At 47.8% G+C, this 24,225-nt stretch overlaps 1 protein-coding gene across 9 annotated transcripts; it reads left to right on the top strand.

The window, feature by feature from the left end:
* The first annotated feature begins 356 nt into the window (after nucleotides 1-356).
* Nucleotides 357-23,716, top strand: LOC135537154 (SANT and BTB domain regulator of class switch recombination-like). Of its 9 annotated transcripts, none has more exons than XM_064963360.1 (21): nucleotides 368-862; nucleotides 1,236-1,387; nucleotides 2,012-2,189; nucleotides 3,887-3,977; nucleotides 4,207-4,448; nucleotides 4,737-4,795; nucleotides 6,985-7,145; nucleotides 7,222-7,308; nucleotides 7,519-7,629; nucleotides 11,628-12,087; nucleotides 12,182-12,334; nucleotides 13,236-13,390; nucleotides 14,289-14,397; nucleotides 15,562-15,594; nucleotides 15,872-15,971; nucleotides 19,902-19,990; nucleotides 20,072-20,100; nucleotides 20,177-20,250; nucleotides 21,481-21,569; nucleotides 22,519-22,610; nucleotides 22,724-23,716. In XM_064963360.1, exons 2-21 carry the CDS (start codon nucleotides 1,238-1,240, stop codon nucleotides 22,758-22,760), a joined length of 2,499 nt encoding a protein of 832 aa, XP_064819432.1. In that variant the 5' UTR covers nucleotides 368-862; nucleotides 1,236-1,237; the 3' UTR covers nucleotides 22,761-23,716. The 9 variants fall into 9 exon arrangements, 8 of the variants coding, with proteins under 8 accessions (XP_064819429.1, XP_064819427.1, XP_064819428.1 ...); XM_064963361.1 differs by having other exon boundaries at nucleotides 370-862; nucleotides 11,964-12,087; XM_064963355.1 differs by having other exon boundaries at nucleotides 358-862; nucleotides 20,177-21,569.
* The last annotated feature ends 509 nt before the right edge of the window (nucleotides 23,717-24,225 follow it).

Raw genomic sequence — 24,225 nt, forward strand, 5'->3', positions numbered from 1 at the left:
TTAACTGGACAGACGTTAGTTCAAATGCAATGATAGCCTAAATATCTATATGTTATTACATTCTACATCTTATAAATCTGTTGAGAAGCTCGACAGACGCCTAATGAAATGCATGATGTCTCCAAGAGGGGGAGAGATCTCAACGTGTGTAATATGTCTATTCAGTTTGCTTTGAATAAATTTGTGGAAGGTTGTGGGGGGGAAAAAAACAAAAAACACGTGGTGACCCACCTGCTGGATACAAAATAATTTCCCTTCATTTGATTTATGCGAAAAGGGCCCTTCTGTCGCTAAGCAACCCCGGGACGCGCGACCACTGCACCGGCTGCTGCATTGCGGTACCGGAAAAAGCGGAATCAACGCAACATACGATTTTTTTTTTGGGGGGGGGACGTTAAAACGACTGGCGGTTCGTTATCTAAACGTCATTACCGAGCGTTTTAGGGTGTTTCCATCCCGTTTGCAATGCTGATTGAATGTCTTGTCTGTCCATCAACTCGTCCCCGGGATGATACTGCAGAGAGAGTGCCGCTAGCTCGGTAGTAGCATTGGCGTTAAACGTGGATGACGGCAACTGTACACCGGAACGTCCTATCATCCGGACCACAGAAGAATCAGGTGTCATCATTGAATCAGTAAGATGCAAGATAACCGTACAGCCAACTAGATACTCTAATACAAACGTATCGTATTTAGCTTCTTGTACAGTGATGTGCACTATAGGTAGCTAGCTTGCTAGAATAAGCTGCTGACAAAAAATGCCATTGCATTTGCGTTGGACAGTTCGACGACAGCCAAAGGGGCCTCTTCCAAGGGACGACACTCCATCCTTGTTACAAGAAGATAATTGACGTCGCCAAAAGTATGTGTGCGCTGTTCACCGCGTATGCTATTGACAGTCAGCTTTTCAATGACAACGGTGGGACAAAGTAGGAGTTGCCTATTCCAGAATTTGGTTTAGAGATGCTGTTGGATTGGCAAGGCTTTCTATACATGCTCTTGTTATTCTTATGTATCTATGTCAAGGAGACCGTCCCATTTTTACTATTGTCGATTGACGAAACCGCAGCTTTCTGTGCGCATCAAGTCGCCTCCACCCTTGTATGATGGTGTCATATCACTGAGTCTACCTTTAACAGAATAATGCTCTGATCTCTCACCCTTCAGACGTAATAATGTGTGATAATGTCATATCGCTGAGTCAACCTTGATCTCTCACCCTTACCTGCTGACAGACATGAGTCGTTACTGCACCCTGAACAACAACTTTCCCAATGACAACAACCTCCTGGCCCTGGACATGGTGCTGAGCTCTCTCTGGAGCATTCCACAGCCCATCAACTGGGACAACGTGGCCATGCTGGTCCCTGGCTTCACACCCAAGGAGGTAAGCTCTACATGCACTGCAAATTGGGACAATAAACATATTGATTGATTGAAGCTATAGTAGCTAACGGCTACAGTGCGAACCCGGGTCTCCCAGTCTGTAGACAAGCTTGCTAACCACTGCTCCCACTAAGGAGAGATCGTAAAAGGCTATTAGCCTGGTCTGAGATTTGTCTGTGTTGTCTTACCAACTCCCTATGGTCACTGTGTGGCGTGACGGGTAGCCTCGAGGTAAGAGTTTTGAGCCAGTAATCTAAATTTCGAATCCTAGAGCCGACAAGGTGAACAATCTGCCGCTTCAGCGAGGCACTTAACCGCAATTGTTCCAGGGGGTGCTGGAAAATGGTGACCCTAGACTTGACCCCACGGTCCATGTCTGTTTCAGGGGGAGTTGGGATATACCAGAAACACATTTCCATTGCACTTGTACACGTGTGTCACATGATAAATAGAAACGCCCACCAATCTCTGTTGTCAGCTGTACTATAGCTTAGTTTAGTTTGGACTGCTGTTGAATGTTGTGCCGGGGTTACCGGAACCCAGATGATGTGGTCTGAGGGTTGTTGTTGTTATCGTGGTATAGTAGTGACATGGTTGCCATGGTGATTGTCGTGCCTACCTTCAGTGTGCGCAGAGGTTCGAGGAGCTGAAGAGCACCGGAGGGTTCCATCACGTGGACGACCAATGCAACGCGCTGACGGCAGGAGGCTCCTCCCCTGTGGACTACATCAAATCCACACTATTGGACACCACGGGAGACGTGGGGGAGACGCGGACCAATCAGAGCTCCATCTCAGTGACGGGTAAGGCTGACTGGTGTTGATGTGCTAGTGCTTCTGTAGTGGTCTGGGGAACTATGTCTGTGATGATGAGCCTGCCGAACATAGGAGCTGCTGGGGGTCATCCTGCCGAACGTAGGACCTGCTGGGGGTCATCCTGCCTAACGTAGGACCTGCTGGGGGTCATCCTGCCTAACGTAGGACCTGCTGGGGGTCATCCTGCCTAACGTAGGAGCTGCTGGGGGTCATCCTGCCGAACGTAGGAGCTGCTGGGGGTCATCCTGCCTAACGTAGGACCTGCTGGGGGTCATCCTGCCTAACGTAGGACCTGCTGGGGGTCATCCTGCCTAACGTAGGAGCTGCTGGGGGTCATCCTGCCTAACGTAGGAGCTGCTGGGGGTCATCCTGCCGAACGTAGGAGCTGCTGGGGGTCATCCTGCCTAACGTAGGACCTGCTGGGGGTCATCCTGCCTAACGTAGGACCTGCTGGGGGTCATCCTGCCTAACGTAGGACCTGCTGGGGGTCATCCTGCCTAACGTAGGACCTGCTGGGGTCATCCTGCCTAACGTAGGACCTGCTGGGGGTCATCCTGCCTAACGTAGGACCTGCTGGGGGTCATCCTGCCTAACGTAGGACCTGCTGGGGGTCATCCTGCCTAACGTAGGAGCTGCTGGGGGTCATCCTGCCTAACGTAGGAGCTGCTGGGGGTCATCCTGCCGAACGTAGGAGCTGCTGGGGGTCATCCTGCCTAACGTAGGACCTGCTGGGGGTCATCCTGCCTAACGTAGGACCTGCTGGGGGTCATCCTGCCTAACGTAGGACCTGCTGGGGGTCATCCTGCCTAACGTAGGACCTGCTGGGGGTCATCCTGCCTAACGTAGGACCTGCTGGGGGTCATCCTGCCTAACGTAGGAGCTGCTGGGGGTCATCCTGCCTAACGTAGGAGCTGCTGGGGGTCATCCTGCCTAACGTAGGAGCTGCTGGGGGTCATCCTGCCTAACGTAGGACCTGCTGGGGGTCATCCTGCCTAACGTAGGACCTGCTGGGGGTCATCCTGCCTAACGTAGGACCTGCTGGGGGTCATCCTGCCTAACGTAGGACCTGCTGGGGGTCATCCTGCCTAACGTAGGACCTGCTGCGGGTCATCCTGCCTAACGTAGTGAGACTATATACAAGGAGTACCAGTACCCCTGTAGTATTATAATAATGAGACTATATACAAGAGTACCAGTACCCCTGTAGTATTATAATAATGAGACTATATACAAGAGTACCAGTACCCCTGTAGTATTATAATAATGAGACTATATACAAGAGTACCAGTACCCCTGTAGTATTATAATAATGAGACTATATACAAGAGTACCAGTACCCCTGTAGTATTATAATAATGAGACTATATACAAGGAGTACCAGTACCAAGTCAATGTGCAGAGATACGCGGTAGTTGAGGTAATATGTACATGTAGGTAGGGGTAAAAGTGACTAGACATTCAGGATAGATAAGTGTGTATGTGTGTGTGGAGGTCCTGGATGGCAGCACCACCCTCTGTAGCGTCCTTGTGATCGAGGGCGGTGCAGTTGCCATACCAAGAGGTGATGCAGCCAGTCAAGATGCTAAAGTTCTGTGTCCAATGTAGCAGGCAGTGAGACGTGAAGAGTCTTCATGTCTGAATATCTAGGCTTTAGTTCAGTCTTGTTTGGTGCCTCCACTCTCCAGGCCTGGCAGTGGACCCCTCAAGAGGAAGCTCGGTGGAGAAGGAGAGCAGGGAGTCTGCAGAGGAGGGCGAGAAGCCCCAGGAGGGGAAAGGGTGAGTGCCTGGTCTAACTACCGTCAAACAGAAATACACTGTTAACCAGTCCAGCTCATGTCAAGGTGATCAGAGTTTCATAGAGCAGGATCAAGAACTTAGTCTGCTAACAAATACTCAAATGTACTCTAATACAAAAATCAAGAGTTATTCCTCTCTGTGTCTCTGTGTGTGTCCGCCTGCCTGTCTGCCCGTCTGCCTGCCTGCCTGTATCTCTCTCCCCACGCAGGCCCAACATGGTGATCCACGTGTGTGACGAGGCTAAGAACCTGAAGCAGGACTTCATGTGTCCCCGTGACCTTCTGATCAACGAGATGCGTTACTTTGCTGAGTACCTCTCTGTTGACACCCAGCGCTGGGAGGAGGTGGACATCTCTGTGCACTGTGACGTGCAGATCTTCGACTGGCTCATGAACTACGTCAAGAGGCACAAAATGGCCGTCGATGGCAACAATGACAAACCCAAGCTCGGTAAAGAGTTGAATATCTGCTCTCGCATCATACATACTGTAGCTACATACACTGATGCCTGTACAGTACTATACCATCACTTACCTGGGCGTGGCAAATGATAACCATGGAGACGACAGTGATGTGGTCACTAATAGCGGTGTGCTTGTTGGTTGGCCTGGCAATGTGTTTGGTCAGTATGTGTTGTTTGTTGGTTTTGTGTGTTAACATCGGTTGGTTACGTGGTGTTTGTTGGTTGTGTGTTAACATCGGTTGGTTACGTGGTGTTTGTTGGTTGTGTGGTTACAGAGCCCAGCAATGTGATCTCAATCCTCATCTCCTCCGAGTTCTTGAAGATGGACACGTTAGTAAGTGTTGTAATGACGGGAGCTGGGGTTGCTATGGCGGTTCCAATGTACCGTACGTTTCGGGGGCCCTGGTTTTCTGTTGTAGTTGAAGAACAAACGCAAAGTGGTTGAACTGAGGTTGGGGAAAAGGCTATTTGGAACCTTTTACAACAAAATAAAATATGTTGGACTGATTTTTGGCGAGGAGTGAAACCTTTCGCTTTGCCTCTTCCTCTCTGCTACAGTAAATTAACCAGCAAGCTCTTGTTGGTTGTTGAATAAAATGGCACTCGTGAACAAAACAGAAAACCAATCAGCTAATAGGCTTCTCTCTTCACTTTAGTCTGAAACAGAAAACGAAGGGCCTTTGGAACGCTTCACTTCCTGTCGCATAGTTACAGAAAACGAAGGGCCTTTGGAACGCTTCACTTCCTGTCGCATGGTTACAGAATACGAAGGGCCTTTGGAACGCTTCACTTCCTGTTGCATGGTTACAGAAAATGAAGGGTCTTTGGAACGCTTCACTTCCTGTTGCATAGTTACAGAAAACGAAGGGCCTTTGGAACGCTTCACTTCCTGTTGCATGGTTACAGAAAACGAAGGGCCTTTGGAACGCTTCACTTCCTGTTGCATGGTTACAGAAAACGAAGGGCCTTTGGAATGCTTCACTTCCTGTTGCATGGTTACAGAAAATGAAGGGTCTTTGGAACGCTTCACTTCCTGTTGCATGGTTACAGAAAACGAAGGGCCTTTGGAACGCTTCACTTCCTGTTGCATGGTTACAGAAAATGAAGGGCCTTTGGAACGCTTCACTTCCTGTTGCATGGTTACAGAAAATGAAGGGCCTTTGGAACGCTTCACTTCCTGTTGCATGGTTACAGAAAATGAAGGGCCTTTAGAACGCTTCACTTCCTGTTGCATGGTTACAGAAAATGAAGGGCCTTTGGAACGCTTCACTTCCTGTTGCATGGTTACAGAAAATGAAGGGCCTTTGGAACGCTTCACTTCCTGTTGCATGGTTACAGAAAATGAAGGGCCTTTGGAATGCTTCACTTCCTGTTGCATGGTTACAGAAAATGAAGGGCCTTTGGAACGCTTCACTTCCTGTTGCATGGTTACAGAAAACGAAGGGCCTTTGGAACGCTTCACTTCCTGTTGCATGGTTACAGAAAACGAAGGGCCTTTGGAACGCTTCACTTCCTGTTGCATGGTTACAGAAAACGAAGGGCCTTTGGAACGCTTCACTTCCTGTTGCATGGTTACAGAAAACGAAGGGCCTTTGGAAAGCTTCACTTCCTGTTGCATGGTTACAGAAAATGAAGGGCCTTTGGAACGCTTCACTTCCTGTTGCATGGTTACCGTTACAATTATTTTTAGAACTGTAACATGTTACTTTTATTGCAAGTGACACAGGACTTCCTGTGGCATTGAACAAACTCAATGACCTGTTTATGTCAACAACTGTCTTTCAGCTGTACACTGTCCTGTCACATGTTGACCTCTCATAGGTGGAGGAGTGTATTCAGTCACATGTTGACCTCTCATAGGTGGAGGAGTGTATTCAGTCACATGTTGACTTCTCATAGGTGGAGGAGTGTATTCAGTCACATGTTGACCTCTCATAGGTGGAGGAGTGTATTCAGTCACATGTTGACCTCTCATAGGTGGAGGAGTGTATTCAGTCACATGTTGACCTCTCATAGGTGGAGGAGTGTATTCAGTCACATGTTGACTTCTCATAGGTGGAGGAGTGTATTCAGTCACATGTTGACCTCTCATAGGTGGAGGAGTGTATTCAGTCACATGTTGACCTCTCATAGGTGGAGGAGTGTATTCAGTCACATGTTGACCTCTCATAGGTGGAGGAGTGTATTCAGTCACATGTTGACCTCTCATAGGTGGAGGAGTGTATTCAGTCACATGTTGACCTCTCATAGGTGGAGAAGTGTATTCAGTCACATGTTGACCTCTCATAGGTGGAGAAGTGTATTCAGTCACATGTTGACCTCTCATAGGTGGAGGAGTGTATTCAGTCACATGTTGACTTCTCATAGGTGGAGGAGTGTATTCAGTCACATGTTGACCTCTCATAGGTGGAGGAGTGTATTCAGTCACATGTTGACCTCTCATAGGTGGAGGAGTGTATTCAGTCACATGTTGACCTCTCATAGGTGGAGGAGTGTATTCAGTCACATGTTGACCTCTCATAGGTGGAGGAGTGCATCCAGTACTGTCACAAGCACATGAGTGCCATCGTGGCCACACCCTGCAACATGAACTGCATCAACAGTAACCTGGCAGCGGACATGTCTGACCTCTTCAGCCACAACGAGGCAGACGACATCACGGACAGAAAAGACAAGTTCAAAAGGTAGAGCGAGTGATGTCGTCCTGGTAGACGGATCGTTCTGCTTCAGCCAACACCTCTCTTTTCTCCCTTTCCCCAGTAAGTTATTCCAGAAGAAAATAGAGAGTCTCTTCGATCCTGACTATAAGAACCGGGACTCCCCAGGCAACGCATCATCTCTGTACAGGTGTGTGGCAGCTCTGGGATGCGCATCGCTCTGTCTGTCATTGGTCTTATTCATTTGGCCACACAACAGAAAACATTTTGCGTCACAAAACGAAAAAATAAGCGTTTCTTACTGGCCAAGTGTAGATAGATCCTTACCTGTTTGGTTCCCAATGAATGCGACCTCATGTTAACCTCGGCTGACCACCGAACTGCCACTTGTCTTTCCCAGGTGTGGTCTGTGCCTGAAACTGCTGACTAAGGACACAGAGCGGAAGATCTCCTGCATCCCAGGGAAGATCAACATCAACCCTCGAGGAGACATCACCTACACTCACAGCAGGTCCTGTACCACCCAGTTTACACCTTGGTTGTGGGTTCGATTCCCTCTGTGGACACCCATATGTAAAATGTAAGCGTGCATGACTGTAAAGGGTCTGTCAGCGTATCACATTTGGGCGCCATATTGACACAGCAGTGTTCTAGAATATTGGACCGTTGTCTTTCATACTTTTTGAGTTCTCAGCGCAGCTCAAGCAATTTCTCCAACTGTCAACACATTCCATTGAATAGAGGACGTGTACCGGAAAGTTGTTGGTTGGGATTTTTGGGGAGGTGCACGTTCGGGAGGTGCGTGGCCCCACGGATGATGGTCTCCAAGCTGTGTAGCCATGTCCCAATGGGACCAACACCTCTCAGCCTCTGTGGACTGTGATTTACGGTTGTCGCTTTGGATAAAAACTGATGCTGTATTTATTTTTTACCTTTATTTAACTAGGCAAGTCAGTTAAGAACAAATTCTTATTTTCAATGACGGCCTAGGAACAGTGGGTAACTGCCTGTTCAGGGGTAGAATGACAGATTTGTACCTTGTCAGCGCGAGGGATTTGAACTTGCAGCCTTCCAGTTACTAGTCCAACACTCTTAACCACTAGGCTACCCTGCCGTCCCTACACTCTAACCACTAGGCCACCCTGCCTCCCTACACTCTAACCACTAGGCCACCCTGCCGTCCCTACACTCTAACCACTAGGCCACCCTGCCGTCCCTACACTCTAACCACTAGGCCACCATGCCGTCCCTACACTCTAACCACTAGGCCACCCTGCTGTCCCTACACTCTAACCACTAGGCTACCCTGCCGTCCCTACACTCTAACCACTAGGCCACCCTGCCGTCCCTACACTCTAACCACTAGGCCACCCTGCCGTCTCTACACTCTAACCACTAGGCTACACTGCCGTCTCTACACTCTAACCACTAGGCCACCCTGCCGTCTCTACACTCTAACCACTAGGCTACCCTGCCGTCTCTACACTCTAACCACTAGGCTACCCTGCCGCTATATGGTTTATAATAATGATTTCTGCTCTATCAAGAGACATCATCACTGTTGTCCTACGGATGTTTATAGTGATAAATGCTAAAGAAACCATGTCATTATTTGGTAAATATATTATAGCTGCAATTTACCATATCATTTCAAAGTATATCCCAGGTAGTTTATTTAGCAATAAAGCACAGTAAACCATCCGTCTCCAAGACCCAGTAAGACCAGTAATCTCCTGTTTCTGTAGCGAGACAGCGTGGTGTAAAATCACATCTTACTGGTCACATACACAGGGTCAGCAGATGTTATTGGTCACATACACAGGGTCAGCAGATGTTATTGGTAACATACACAGGGTTAGCAGATGTTATTGGTCACATACACACGATCAGCAGATGTTATTGGTCACATACACAGGGTTAGCAGATGTTATTGGTCACATACACAGGGTTAGCAGATGTTATTGGTCACATACACATGGTTAGCAGATGTTATTGGTCACATACACACAATCAGCAGATGTTATTGGTCACATACACACGGTCAGCAGATGTTATTGGTCACATACACACGGTCAGCAGATGTTATTGGTCACATACACAGGGTTAGCAGATGTTATTGGTCACATACACACGATCAGCAGATGTTATTGGTCACATACACAGGGTTAGCAGATGTTATTGGTCACATACACAGGGTTAGCAGATGTTATTGGTCACATACACAGGGTTAGCAGATGTTATTGGTCACATACACATGGTTAGCAGATGTTATTGGTCACATACACACAATCAGCAGATGTTATTGGTCACATACACACGGTCAGCAGATGTTATTGGTCACATACACACGGTCAGCAGATGTTATTGGTCACATACACAGGGTTAGCAGATGTTATTGGTCACATACACACGATCAGCAGATGTTATTGGTCACATACACAGGGTTAGCAGATGTTATTGGTCACATACACAGGGTTAGCAGATGTTATTGGTCACATACACACGATCAGCAGATGTTATTGGTCACATACACAGGGTTAGCAGATGTTATTGGTCACATACACAGGGTTAGCAGATGTTATTGGTCACATACACAGGGTTAGCAGATGTTATTGGTCAAATACACACAATCAGCAGATGTTATTTGTCACATACACAGGGTTAGCAGATGGTATTGGTCACATACACAGGGTTAGCAGATGTTATTGGTCACATACACAGGGTCAGCAGATGTTATTGGTCACATACACAGGGTTAGCAGATGTTATTGGTCACATACACAGGGTTAGCAGATGTTATTGGTCACATACACAAGGTTAGCAGATGTTATTGGTCACATACACAGGGTTAGCAGATGTTATTGGTCACATACACAGGGTTAGCAGATGTTATTGGTCACATACACACAATCAGCAGATGTTATTGGTCACATACACAGGGTTAGCAGATGTTATTGGTCACATACACATGGTTAGCAGATGTTATTGGTCACATACACAGGGTTAGCAGATGTTATTGGTCACATACACATGGTTAGCAGATGTTATTGGTCACATACACAGGGTTAGCAGATGTTATTGGTCACATACACATGGTTAGCAGATGTTATTGGTCACATACACTTGGTTAGCAGATGTTAATGCGAGTGCAGCGAAATGCTTGTGCTTCTAGTTCCCGACAGTGCAGTAATATCTAACAAGTAATCTAACAATTCCACAACAACTACCTAATACACACGAATATAACAAGTACTCTAACAATTCCACAACAACTACCTTATACACACAAATATTAAAGGTAATCTAACAATTCCCCACCAACTACCTAACACACACATCTATGACAGAGCGTCATAGAATAGATAGTATAAAATACAGTATAGACATATGAGATGAGTGATACAAGATATGTAAACATGACAAAAGTGGCATTATTCAAGTGACTAGTGATCTATTTATTAAAGTGGCCAGTGATTTAAAGTCTGTATGTAGGTAGCAGCCTCTCTGTGTTAGTGATGGCTGTTTTAACAGTCTGACTGACGGCCTTGAGATAGAAGCTGTTTTTCAGTCTCTCGGTCCCAGCTTTGATGCACCTGTACTGACCTCGCCTTCTGGATGATAGCGGGGTGAACAGGCAGTAGCTTGGGTGGTTGTTGTCTTTGATTAACTTTTTGGCCTTCCTGTGACATCGGGTGCTGTAGGTGTCCTGGAGGGCAGGTAGTTTTCCCCCGGTGATGCGTTGTGCTGACCGCACCACCCTCTAGAGAGCCCTGTGGTTGCGGGCGGTGCAGTTGCCGTACCAGGCGGTGATACAGCCCGCCAGGATGCTCTCGGGGGTTTTAGGTGACGACCCTAATTTCTTCAGCCTCACTGCACTGTGTGTGTGGGTGGACCATTTTAAGTTTGTCCGTGATGTGTACGCCGAGGAACTTGAACCGTTCCACCTCCTCCACTGCTGTCCCGTCGATGTGGATTAGGGGGGTGCTCCCTCTGAAGTTACACCCCCTGGACAGGACACTAGTCTATCACCAGCCAGGTCGCAGTTGTAAATGAGAACTTGTTCTCAACTAGCCTACCTGGTTAAATAAAGGTGAAATAAAAAAATCACCTCAGTTCACCCCCTAGACAGGACACTAGTCTATCACAGGGCCTACCCCCAATTTATCTCCTTAATGCAGAGTGACAAGCAGAACTCCTGACCTTCCAGTCTCAGGGTGGAGTTGGTTCCAAGGCCCAGGCTGGACAACATTGTTTTGTGGTTCCAGAAACATGTACAGAATAAAGGAGAGTCATTTCTATCACTACCTCTGGTCTGTAGGCAGAAGAGATGGGAGGTCCATGATCTATCACTACCTCTGGTCTGTAGGCAGAAGAGATGGGAGGTCCATGATCTATCACTACCTCTGGTCTGTAGGCAGAAGAGATGGGAGGTCCATGATCTATCACTACCTCTGGTCTGTAGGCAGAGAAGATGGGAGGTCCATGATCTATCACTACCTCTGGTCTGTAGGCTGAAGAGATGGGAGGTCCATGATCTATCACTACCTCTGGTCTGTAGGCAGAAGAGATGGGAGGTCCATGATCTATCACTACCTCTGGTCTGTAGGCAGAAGAGATGGGAGGTCCATGATCTATCACTACCTCTGGTCTGTAGGCAGAAGAGATGGGAGGTCCATGATCTATCACTACCTCTGGTCTGTAGGCTGAAGAGATGGGAGGTCCATGATCTATCACTACCTCTGGTCTGTAGGCAGAAGAGATGGGAGGTCCATGATCTATCACTACCTCTGGTCTGTAGGCTGAAGAGATGGGAGGTCCATGATCTATCACTACCTCTGGTCTGTAGGCAGAAGAGATGGGAGGTCCATGATTACATGACAGAACTGTATGAGGAGCTGAAGTCCTGGGTGTTGGTCTACTGGAGGATCTGGGGAACCATCAACCACCTCACCTGCTCCCACTGCCAACAGGTAGGGGGGGGGGGGGCTGTTTGCGTGTATGCATGCATACTCCAGGCAATGTGTAATGCATCCAGAACAAGACCGTGTGTGTGTGTGTCTCCAGGTGTTTGTGTGTGCGGAGCTGTCCCACTGTCGGTATCACCCAGAGGTTGTGTTGTACCCAGGCATGGGGACAGAGCAGGGCTGGCACGGGACGGGCATCTACCCCTGCTGCAACCAGAGGACGCTACGCTTTGACCCCACCGGCATGCCCAAGGTAGGAACACACTCACCTACTGACCCCAACGGCATGACCAAGGTAGGAACACACTCACCTACTGACCCCACCGGCATGCCCAAGGTAGGAACACACACACACACTGACCCCACCGGCATGCCCAAGGTAGGAACACACTGCCCCCACCCGGCATGCCCAAGGTAGGAACACACTGACCCCACCGGCATGACCAAGGTAGGAACACACTCACCTACTGACCCCACCGGCATGCCCAAGGTAGGAACACACACACACACTGACCCCACCGGCATGCCCAAGGTAGGAACACACACACACACTGACCCCACCGGCATGACCAAGGTAGGAACACACTGACCCCACCGGTATTTCCAAGGTAGGAACACACTGACCCCACCGGTATTCCCAAGGTAGGAACACACTGACCCCACCGGTATTCCCAAGGTAGGAACACACACACACACTGACCCCACCGGTATTCCCAAGGTAGGAACACACTCACCCCACCGGCATGCCCAAGGTAGGACCACACACACACACTGACCCCACCGGCATGACCAAGGTAGGAACACACTCACCTACTGACCCCACCGGCATGCCCAAGGTAGGACCACACACACACACTGACCCCACCGGCATGCCCAAGGTAGGAACACACACACACACACTGACCCCACCGGCATGACCAAGGTAGGAACACACTGACCCCACCGGTATTCCCAAGGTAGGACCACACTCACCCCACCAGCATGCCCAAGGTAGGACCACACTCACCCCACCGGCATGCCCAAGGTAGGACCACACTCACACACACTTGGAGTTGTGAGGTCACCATGCTTTGAATAGTTTGCATCTCACACAATACATATTTGACACATTTCACACTTGAATCTTGTCCAAACGGAGTGTCTGTCTGTCTCAGGGCTGTAAGATGCGGGACCACATAGTGAATGTGTCAGACAGTGGAGACTGTACCGGGGACCACCAGGTGATCTCAGCCCAGACCAGACTGCTCAACGACCTGCTACTACACAGAGAGACGGTGTGTGTACCCAACACACCCCTACCAGAGACAGGGTAAGACACTGTGTGTACCCAACGCACCCCTACCAGAGACAGGGTAAGACACTGTGTGTGTACCCAACGCACCCCTACCAGAGACAGGGTAAGACACTGTGTGTGTACCCAACGCACCCCTACCAGAGACAGGGTAAGACACTGTGTGTGTACCCAACGCACCCCTACCAGAGACAGGGTAAGACACTGTGTGTGTACCCAACACACCCCTACCAGAGACAGGGTAAGACACTGTGTGTGTACCCAACGCACCCCTACCAGAGACAGGGTAAGACACTGTGTGTGTACCCAACGCACCCCTACCAGAGACAGGGTAAGACACTGTGTGTGTACCCAACACACCCCTACCAGAGACAGGGTAAGACACTGTGTGTGTACCCAACGCACCCCTACCAGAGACAGGGTAAGACACTGTGTGTGTACCCAACGCACCCCTACCAGAGACAGGGTAAGACACTGTGTGTGTACCCAACGCACCCCTACCAGAGACAGGGTAAGACACTGTGTGTGTACCCAACGCACCCCTACCAGAGACAGGGTAAGACACTGTGTGTGTACCCAACACACCCCTACCAGAGATAGGGTAAGACACTGTGTGTGTACCCAACACACCCCTACCAGAGACAGGGTAAGACACTGTGTGTGTACCCAACGCACCCCTACCAGAGACAGGGTAAGACACTGTGTGTGTACCCAACGCACCCCTACCAGAGACAGGGTAAGACACTGTGTGTGTACCCAACACACCCCTACCAGAGACAGGGTAAGACACTGTGTGTACCCAACACACCCCTACCAGAGACAGGGTAAGACACTGTGTGTGTATTTTGGTATCTTATGGTAGGTTCTGCGTTTCAGTGATACTCCCCTGTTCTCTCTCTGTGTATCTGTGTGCCAGGCCTGGAGACTCCCCCTCCAGTGGTTCAGAGAGGGGGGAGCGGCTACTGGACTGTGACATCCTGGTAGAGCCGGGCCTTCTGGGACTTCAGAGAGGAGAGGGCACCACTGTGAGTTTACAACTATTTATTTATCCAGGCAAGTCATTTGAGATCAAATTCATACTCACAACTTAGAATGATACGTTTTAAGAAACTTTAGTGTGTTTTGCTCAAACTTGTTATTTACAATGACAACCAGCTATTGATAGTCCTATCTGGCTACACATCTAGCTACATTACTACAGAACATCTGATTTTAAACATAACCACACTGCTAACTCTAATGCATATCATCAAACAAACTTTAAATGTAAGCACATTTTTTTGTTTTAAAGAATTTTTACAATATAGCCAATTTTGACTTTAGAGCTGGCCCATCTTCGGAAATCACTCAGTTCTGCCTCCAGGGCAAGATTGATGACAATAAACGTCGACCTGCGCTTGATTTGTGGAGTCATAGTTATGCCTATAGTCTAACTCAACCTATTTCAAATAGACTATAGTCTAACTCAACCTATTTCAAATAGACTATAGTCTAACTCAACCTATTTCAAATAGACTATAGTCTAACTCAACCTATTTCAAATAGACTATAGTCTAACTCAACCTATTTCAAATAGACTATAGTCTAACTCAACCTATTTCAAACAGATAGACTATAGTCTAACTCAACCTATTTCAAACAGATGGAGTATAGTCCAACTAACTCAACCTATTTCAAACAGATGGACTCTCGTCCAAACTAACTCAACCTATTTCAAATAGATGGACTCTCGTCCAAACTAACTCAACCTATTTCAAATAGATGGACTCTCGTCCAAACTAACTCAACCTATTTCAAATAGATGGACTCTCGTCCAACTAACTCAACCTATTTCAAATAGATGGACTCTCGTCCAACTAACTCAACCTATTTCAAACAGATGGACTCTCGTCCAACTAACTCAACCTATTTCAAACAGATGGACTCTCGTCCAACTAACTCAACCTATTTCAAACAGATGGACTCTCGTCCAACTAACTCAACCTTTTTCAAATAGATGGACTCTCGTCCAAACTAACTCAACCTATTTCAAATAGATGGACTCTCGTCCAACTAACTCAACCTATTTCAAACAGATGGACTCTCGTCCAACTAACTCAACCTATTTCAAACAGAGTATAGTCCAACTAACTCAACCTATTTCAAACAGATGGACTCTCGTCCAACTAACTCAACCTATTGCTTTGCAGTTTTCCCTGTTGAAAAACTGGAGCCGGCAACTGGTAAGATCAACGTTTACTGTTTCCAGATGTCATTGTGCTGCAGTGTATGTGCCCGTGTCTGTTTACTTGTGTTTGTGTGTATATGACGTGACATATCACAGTAGTGACATAGTATATTTGTAGTACCTTTGTACCACCAGAAGCCTGAGGGCCAGTCTGTTTGTGCTGTCATGCCAACTCCTCATGCTTAGTTAATGATCAATGGTGTTAGTCTAGACACCAAACAGATCTGGGACCAGATCTAAACCCCGATATGCCCTCCTTTGCCCTGTGTCAGAGGCAGCAGACGCTGCTGTCTGAGGATGAGGAGTATACCACGGGGTCAGAGGTCACTGAGGATGAGGTGGGGGATGAAGAGGAGGCCAGCAAGAAACAAGGTAGAGTAATTAGGCTCTCTAATTGGTTTATACTCTAATTGGAACAACTGTATGGCTGAGAGGGATGAGGGGAAAGGAAATAGCAGATACGTCTGGCAACCCGGCTGAGAGGGATGAGGGGAAAGGAAATATCAGATACGTCTGGCAACCCAGCAGACTGGTAAACATAGAAATCACATAACGAAACAAAAAGAAGAAACTATACTATGAAAAAAAACCCAAGTACATTTAATGAAATTCTAGGCAAAAAAAAGTAACTCATCTGTCATTGAGGCAGATGCCTTGTTCATAACAAAACCCTTTAATATTATCAACCACTTTAATCACTTTGTTGTTGACGAGATTAGCAAACTTAGGTATGACTTGCAAATAAGAAATGCTGAGCCTTCATATTCACGCTAGTGGTTAGAGTGTAGGGACAGCAGGGTGGCCTAGTGGTTAGAGTGTAGGGACGGCAGGGTGGCCTAGTGGTTAGAGTGTAGGGACGGCAGGGTGGCCTAGTGGTTAGAGTGTAGGGACGGCAGGGTGGCCTAGTGGTTAGAGTGTAGGGACGGCAGGGTGGCCTAGTGGTTAGAGTGTAGGGACGGCAGGGTGGCCTAGTGGTTAGAGTGTAGGGACGGCAGGGTGGCCTAGTGGTTAGAGTGTAGGGACGGCAGGGTGGCCTAGTGGTTAGAGTGTAGGGACGGCAGGGTGGCCTAGTGGTTAGAGTGTAGGGACGGCAGGGTGGCCTAGTGGTTAGAGTGTAGGGACGGCAGGGTGGCCTAGTGGTTAGAGTGTAGGGACGGCAGGGTGGCCTAGTGGTTAGAGTGTAGGGACGGCAGGGTGGCCTAGTGGTTAGAGTGTAGGGACGGCAGGGTGGCCTAGTGGTTAGAGTGTAGGGACGGCAGGGTGGCCTAGTGGTTAGAGTGTAGGGACGGCAGGGTGGCCTAGTGGTTAGAGTGTAGGGACGGCAGGGTGGCCTAGTGGTTAGAGTGTAGGGACGGCAGGGTGGCCTAGTGGTTAAAGTGTAGGGACGGCAGGGTGGCCTAGTGGTTAGAGTGTAGGGACGGCAGGGTGGCCTAGTGGTTAGAGTGTAGGGACGGCAGGGTGGCCTAGTGGTTAGAGTGTAGGGACGGCAGGGTGGCCTAGTGGTTAGAGTGTAGGGACGGCAGGGTGGCCTAGTGGTTAGAGTGTAGGGACGGCAGGGTGGCCTAGGGGTTAGAGTGTAGGGACGGCAGGGTGGCCTAGTGGTTAGAATGTAGGGACGGCAGGGTGGCCTAGTGGTTAGAGTGTAGGGACGGCAGGGTGGCCTAGTGGTTTGAATGTAGGGACGGCAGGGTGGCCTAGTGGTTAGAGTGTAGGGACGGCAGGGTGGCCTAGTGGTTAGAATGTAGGGACGGCAGGGTGGCCTAGTGGTTAGAGTGTAGGGACGGCAGGGTGGCCTAGTGGTTAGAGTGTAGGGACGGCAGGGTGGCCTAGTGGTTAGAGTGTAGAGACGGCAGGGTAGCCTAGTGGTTAGAGTGTAAGATTTGTAGTGGAATACATTGTGACTCCTGTTGGCCACATCTTCAATTTAAGTCTAGAAGATGGTGTGCCCTCAGACATGGAGAGGGGGCAAGAATAGCAGAGTACCTTTTTAATGGTTCAAACAGCCGATCTGTTAGAAGTGCTTAGCAAACTTTTGGAAAAAATTGTTTGTTCAAATACAAAGAAATGTTCCCGTAAATGAATTAACAACAGACTTTCAGCATGCTTTATAGGGAAGGGTACTCCACATGCTCGGTACTGACACACATTACTGATGCTTGGCTGAAATAAATTGATAGTAAGAAGATTGTGGGAGCTGCTCTGTTCGACTTCAGTGCAGCTTTTGATGTCATTGATCGTAACCTATTGCTGAAAAAAAACGTAGGTGTAATGGATTTGCATCCTCTGCCTTATTATGGATTGAGAGTTACCTATCGAATAGAACAGAGTTTTCGTTAATGGAAGCCTCTCTCATCATGCAAATTCAGTTGACTGTGGTGTTCCGCAAGGCAGCCGACTAGGGACATTATTGTTTTCCATTTTTACTAATGACCTTCAACTGATTTTGAATAAAGCCCGTGTGTCTATGTACACTGACGACTCAACCGTATACACGTCGGCTGCAACGGTAGATTAAATAACTGACACCCTTAACATAGAGCTCCAGTTAGTTTTAGAACGGGTAACTAGCAATAGGCTGGTGATAAAAAAATCAAAACATATGTAAAGCAGTGTTTTTGGGACAAATCACTCTCTCAACGCTAAACCTCATTTAGATTTATTATTGAATAATGTGTCGATTTAGCAAGTTAAGGAGACTAAACTGCTGGGTGCCACTCTAGATAGCAAGCTGTCATCAAAACATATAGGCTCACTGGTTGCTAAAATGGGAAGAGGTCTGTCCATGACAGGGCGTTGCTTTGCCTTCTTGACATCTCAGTCGACCAGACAGGTCCTACAGGCCCCAGTTTTGTGGCACCTGGACTACTGCCCAGCTGTGGGGTCATGTGTAGTTTCATCTGGACTACTGCCCAGCTGTGGGGTCATGTGTAGTTTCACCTGGACTACTGCCCAGCTGTGGGGTCATGTGTAGTTTCACCTGGACTACTGCCCAGCTGTGGGGTCATGTGTAGTTTCACCTGGACTACTGCCCAGCTGTGAGGTCATGTGTAGTTTCACCTGGACTACTGCCCAGCTGTGGGGTCATGTGTAGTTTCACCTGGACTACTTACTGCCCAGCTGCGGGGTCATGTGCGGTGAAGAAGGACATAGGTCAATTACAGTTGGTCCAGAACAAAACAGCAAGTATAGCACATCGATGGTCACGGAGGGCAATTGGCATGCTTGTTACTGACCATCTCTCCTGGCTCAAAGTAGAGGAGAGATTGACAGCATCACTATCGGTCTTTGTGCGAGGTGTTGAAGGTACAGAACTGTCTGTTCAAGCAGTTGGCTCACAGTTCAGACACTCATCTGTACAACACAAGACATGCAGCCAGAGATCTCTTCACAATTCCGACACTCATCTGTACAACACAAGACATGCAGCCAGAGATCTCTTCACAATTCCGACACTCATCTGTACAACACAAGACATGCCGCCAGAGATCTCTTCAACAGTCCCCAGGTCCAGAACAGAGGCTGGGAAACACACAGTATTAAATAGAGTCATGACTACATGGAACACTCTGGTAACCCAGGTAACTCTAGCCAGCAATAAAACCAGATAAAGAACACCTTACATCACAAAGGGGCCTGTGAAGAGGCACGGCCATTTCATATAGCTTGTATTGTAATTGCACAGTACTATGTATTAGACCTAGGTATTGTGTGTATGTACTGATATGTAGGCTGTGTTTGGCATTTAAAATGTAGTTCCGTTCTGTCATAACGATGTGTATTTTGTCATGTCTCGTGGACCCAGGAAGAGTAGCTGATACTTTGGCAGCGCCTAATGGGGATCCTATTAAATGCCAATTAGCAAAGAGGCTTTGAACCGGAGGGGGATATATAAATTGCGTTTTCTTGATTCCTTGTGTCCTCTCTCCTCACCTTCTAAAATCCAATTGGATGAGAAGGTCAGAGGGGAGGGACCTCTGACCTCATCCAATGGGTTCTGAGAAGGAGGCAAGGATGAAAGGACTCAAATCGAGAGTCTCCCGATGTCCTAAGACCACACTGTATGTCATGATGAATCTCCACTGTGTTTATTGAAATAAATCAATAAATCTAAATGAAGTAGCGCACTATAGCCAGCAGGTGGCAGTGCTGTATTGGTACATGGGCTGCTCATTTTGAAATTGCATTGGGTTTGTGGACATCTGTCTACAGCTATGAACTATCAGTTGTAAGTGAATCATGAATGTATGTGTACACTGCTTATGGTTGTAACCACATATGGGTTTTCTATGTGTTCATTGTTAGCTGCTAAGAAGGCCAAGAAGTTGAGCAAACCTTTGAAGAGGCAGATGTCCTCACCCAATTTCCATCGCAAAGAGAAAGCAGTGGAGAAAGTGAGTGTACTTCACTCGTTTACCTGAGAGTTAAATAATTGCAATTTTCTTACTTTTCCAAAATTTGTTGGTTGTTTACAGACCCCTTCGAGGGACAACACTCCATTCAGGTGAGCTCAACTTCATCAACGACATGCTTCTTCATCCATTTCACCACTGTTTCTCTGAAATGGTTTGTGTTTCCAGAGTGAGTGCCCAGAAGAGTAAATGGGACAGCTCTCGCTCCATTCGCTACAACCAAGACGCCCAAAGAGAGGAAGGTACACAGGCCTCAGTTAACTTTGTGTGTTCAGATAGTTGTGTGCAATCTAATTGTTCTCTCTTTCTCTCACCCCCTCTCTCTCTCACTCTCTCTCACCCTCTCTTACCCTCTCTCTCTCTTTCTCACCCTCTTACCCTCTCTCTCTCTTTCTCACCCTCTCTCTCTCACCCTCTCTCTCTCACTCTCCTCCACCCTCTCTCTCTCACCCTCTCTTACCCTCTCTCTCTCTTTCTCACCCTCTCTTACCCTCTCTCTCTCTTTCTCACCCTCTTACCCTCTTTCTCTCTCTCTCTCTCTCTCACCCTCTCTCTCCCCCTCTCACCCTCTCTCTCTCACCCTCTCTCTCACCCTCTCTCTCTCACCCTCTCTCTCACCCTCTCTCTCTCACCCTCTCTTACTCTCTCTCCCTCTCTCACTCTCTCACTCTCTCTCTCACCCTCTCTTACCCTCTCTCTCTTTCTCACCCTCTCTCTCTCTCTCACCCTCTTACCCTCTCTCTCTTTCTCACCCTCTCTCTCACACCCTCTCTCACTCTCCTCCACCCTCTCTTACCCTCTCTCTCACCCTCTCTCTCACTCTCCTCCACCCTCTCTCTCTCACCCTCTCTTACCCTCTCTCTCTCTCACCCTCTCTCTCTCTCTCTCCTCCACCCTCTCTCTCTCACCCTCTCTTACCCTCTCTCTCTCTCTCTCTCTCACCCTCTCTCTCTTACTCTCTCTCTCTCACCCTCTCTTACTCTCTCTCTCCACCTCTCTCTCTCTCTCCACCTCTCTCTCACTCTCTCTTTCTCTCACCCCCTCTCTTTCTCACCCTCTCTCTCACACCCTCTCTCTCTCTCTCTCTCATACACTCTCTCTCACACCCTCTCTCTCTCTCATACACTCTCTCTCACCCCTCTCTCTCTCACCCCCTCTCTCTCTCTCACCCCCTCTCTCTTTCTCTCACCCCCTCTCTCTCTCTCTCTCATACACTCTCTCTCCCACCCCCTCTCTCTCTCACCCCTCTCTCTCTCACCCCCTCTCTCTCTCTCACCCTCTCTCTTTCTCTCACCCCCTCTCTCTCTCTCTCTCATACACTCTCTCTCCCACCCCCTCTCTCTCTCTCACCTCTCTCTCTCTCACCCCCTCGCTCTCTCTCACCCTCTCTTACCCTCTCTCTCTCTCTTACCCCCTTTCTCCCTTTCACCCTCTCTCTCTCTCTCACACTCTCTCTCTCTCCCTCCCTCCAGACCAGCGGCGTATGGTGGAGATCATTGGTCATCTGACTAAGATTAGGTTCGGAGATCAGGAACAGAGGAAGTCCAAGGACACTAAAGACGTGTGTTTAGTAGCGGATAAAACACTAGAAAGTTGAAACATGAAACTTCATTTACATTGTGTGTGTGTATAGTGTGGTTATCACTGGTGTACCACCCCCCTTGTTGTGGTTGTATAATGTGTGGTTGTATAATGTGTGGTTGTGGTTGTATAATTTGTGGTTGTATAGTGTGTGGTTGTATAGTGTGTGGTTGTATAAGTTGTGGTTGTATAGTGTGTGGTTGTATAGTATGTGGTTGTATAGTGTGTGGTTGTATAAGTTGTGGTTGTATAGTGTGTGGTTGTATAGTATGTGGTTGTATAGTGTGTGGTTGTATAATGTGTGGTTGTGGTTGTATAATCTGTGGTTGTATAGTGTGTGGTTGTATAATGTGTGGTTGTGGTTGTATAATTTGTGGTTGTATAGTGTGTGGTTGTATAGTGTGTGGTTGTATAAGTTGTGGTTGTATAGTGTGTGGTTGTATAGTATGTGGTTGTATAGTGTGTGGTTGTATAATGTGTGGTTGTGGTTGTATAATCTGTGGTTGTATAGTGTGTGGTTGTATAGTATGTGGTTGTATAGTGTGTGGTTGTATAATGTGTGGTTGTGGTTGTATAAGTTGTGGTTGTATAATCTGTGGTTGTATAGTGTGTGGTTGTATAGTATGTGGTTGTATAATGTGTGGTTGTGGTTGTATAATGTGTGGTTGTGGTTGTATAATGTGTGGTTGTGGTTGTATAATGTGTGGTTGTGGTTGTATAATGTGTGGTTGTGGTTGTATAATGTGTGGTTGTATAATGTGTGGTTGTATAATGTGTGGTTGTATAGTGTGTGGTTGTATAAGTTGTGGTTGTATAATGTGTGGTTGTGGTTGTATAATTTGTGGTTGTATAATTTGTGGTTGTATAATGTGTGGTTGTATAATGTGTGGTTGTATAATGTGTGGTTGTATAATGTGTGTTTGTTCCAGCGTGCAGCAGGGATCTACTCCAGGCTAGAGGCCCAGTTCAAGTCCTCCTCCCAGGCCAGGGGACGACAGAGTGGCCCTGAGAAGACCCTCAGGTACGTACGTATGTACACACAGTGTCTCCCCCTACCCTCCTCTGTCTCCCCCTACCCTCCTCTGTCTCCCCCTTTTCTGAATTAGTTGTCCCCCCTTTCTTGTCTTCTTTTAGAGTGAAGCCACGCTTCAGCCAAGCTCGAACCACATAGATATTGGAAAGAGGAGGCGGGAAGGAGGAAGACAAGAGGGAGAAGAGGAGGGAAGGAGGAAGACAAGAGGGAGAAGAAGAAGAAGAAGAAGAAGAAGAGGAGGAGGGAAGGAGGAAGACAAGAGGGAGGAGGGAAGGAGGAGGGGGGAAGGAGGAAGACAAGAGGGAGGAGGGAAGGAGGAAGACAAGAGGGAGAAGAGGAGGAGGAGGGAAGGAGTAAGACAAGAGGGAGAAGAGGAGGAGGAGGGAAGGAGGAAGAAGAGGAGGAGGGAAGGAGGAAGAGGATGGAAGGAGGAAGACAAGAGGGAGAAGAGGAGGAGGACAAGAGGATGAAGGAAAAGAGAGGAAGAGGGAGGAAATCAGTGGAGCAAAATGGGTCCTGATGGGTCCTGGCAACCTGGCAGCAGCTCACCCTCTCAACCCCATCTTGCTCCACTGTGCCCCTGTTAAATAATATTATTCATAAAGAGCCTAAGAGTAGGAGTGCTGATCTAGGATCAGTTTGTCCTCTTAGAATATACTGAATGCACAGGGGAGACCTGATCCTAGATCAGCCCTCCTCCTCTGAGATACTTGATAGATACAGGCCCTGGTCCTGCATTGGTCGTCTTTAGTTCAGGAGGCCTTTCTAGCCCACTTAGAACCCAGTCCAGCCCGTCAGCCTGACTCAGGTGACTTTGTATCGATCACATCTCCTCCCACCTCCCATTAACTCTATATTACAATGCAATAGGTCACCTAGCTCTAAATCTGTATGCCATAGAATATAATAGACTTTAACATAGAAGCTACCTTGTGGTGAGTAATAGGAGTGGTGAGCAGTAGGTAGATGATGGTGAATGAAATGCCCGTTGTTTCTATTTCTATATCTGTCTGTGTTGGCCGTATCGCACACTACTGGGACTAAGAGGACATGGGTGGACGAGGCAGTCATAAATAAAAGTTACATTCCCACCATTTATCTGCCCGAGCAACTTTTCTGTGTCTTGCATGAGGGTGCAGGTTCATGTGGGGCATTTCGTTCCATTCAACTACTCTCCATTAGATGTCATTATATCACAGAAGAAAATCAATCACTTAATTCTTTGTTCGTGGTAAGTTCTGTACACAGGTAATTATAGTGGGTGATGAAGCGGGTCTGAAGAACTGCATCTTAGTGCTAGAGACGTCACTAGAGACCCTGGTTCATTTCCAAGCTGTATCACAACCGACCGTGATTTGGGAGTCCCATCGGGCAGCGCACAATAGACCCAGCGTCGTCTGGGTTTGGCCGCGGTCGGCCGTCAGTTAATTGTTCGTGGTAAGTTCTGCGCACTATTTATTATTAAAATGCCATTATTGTCCATTAGATGGCAGCATTGTCTTTCACATTGACAACAGAACAGTTTCTGCCTGTCAAATCCACTTTACCCCACTGACCCCACCAAGGACACCTACCTCACCTCGATTGCGTGACATTTTTTTGA

The sequence above is a fragment of the Oncorhynchus masou genome, unplaced genomic scaffold, assembly GCF_036934945.1.
Source record: "Oncorhynchus masou masou isolate Uvic2021 unplaced genomic scaffold, UVic_Omas_1.1 unplaced_scaffold_714, whole genome shotgun sequence".
Taxonomy (NCBI): Eukaryota; Metazoa; Chordata; class Actinopteri; order Salmoniformes; family Salmonidae; genus Oncorhynchus; species Oncorhynchus masou.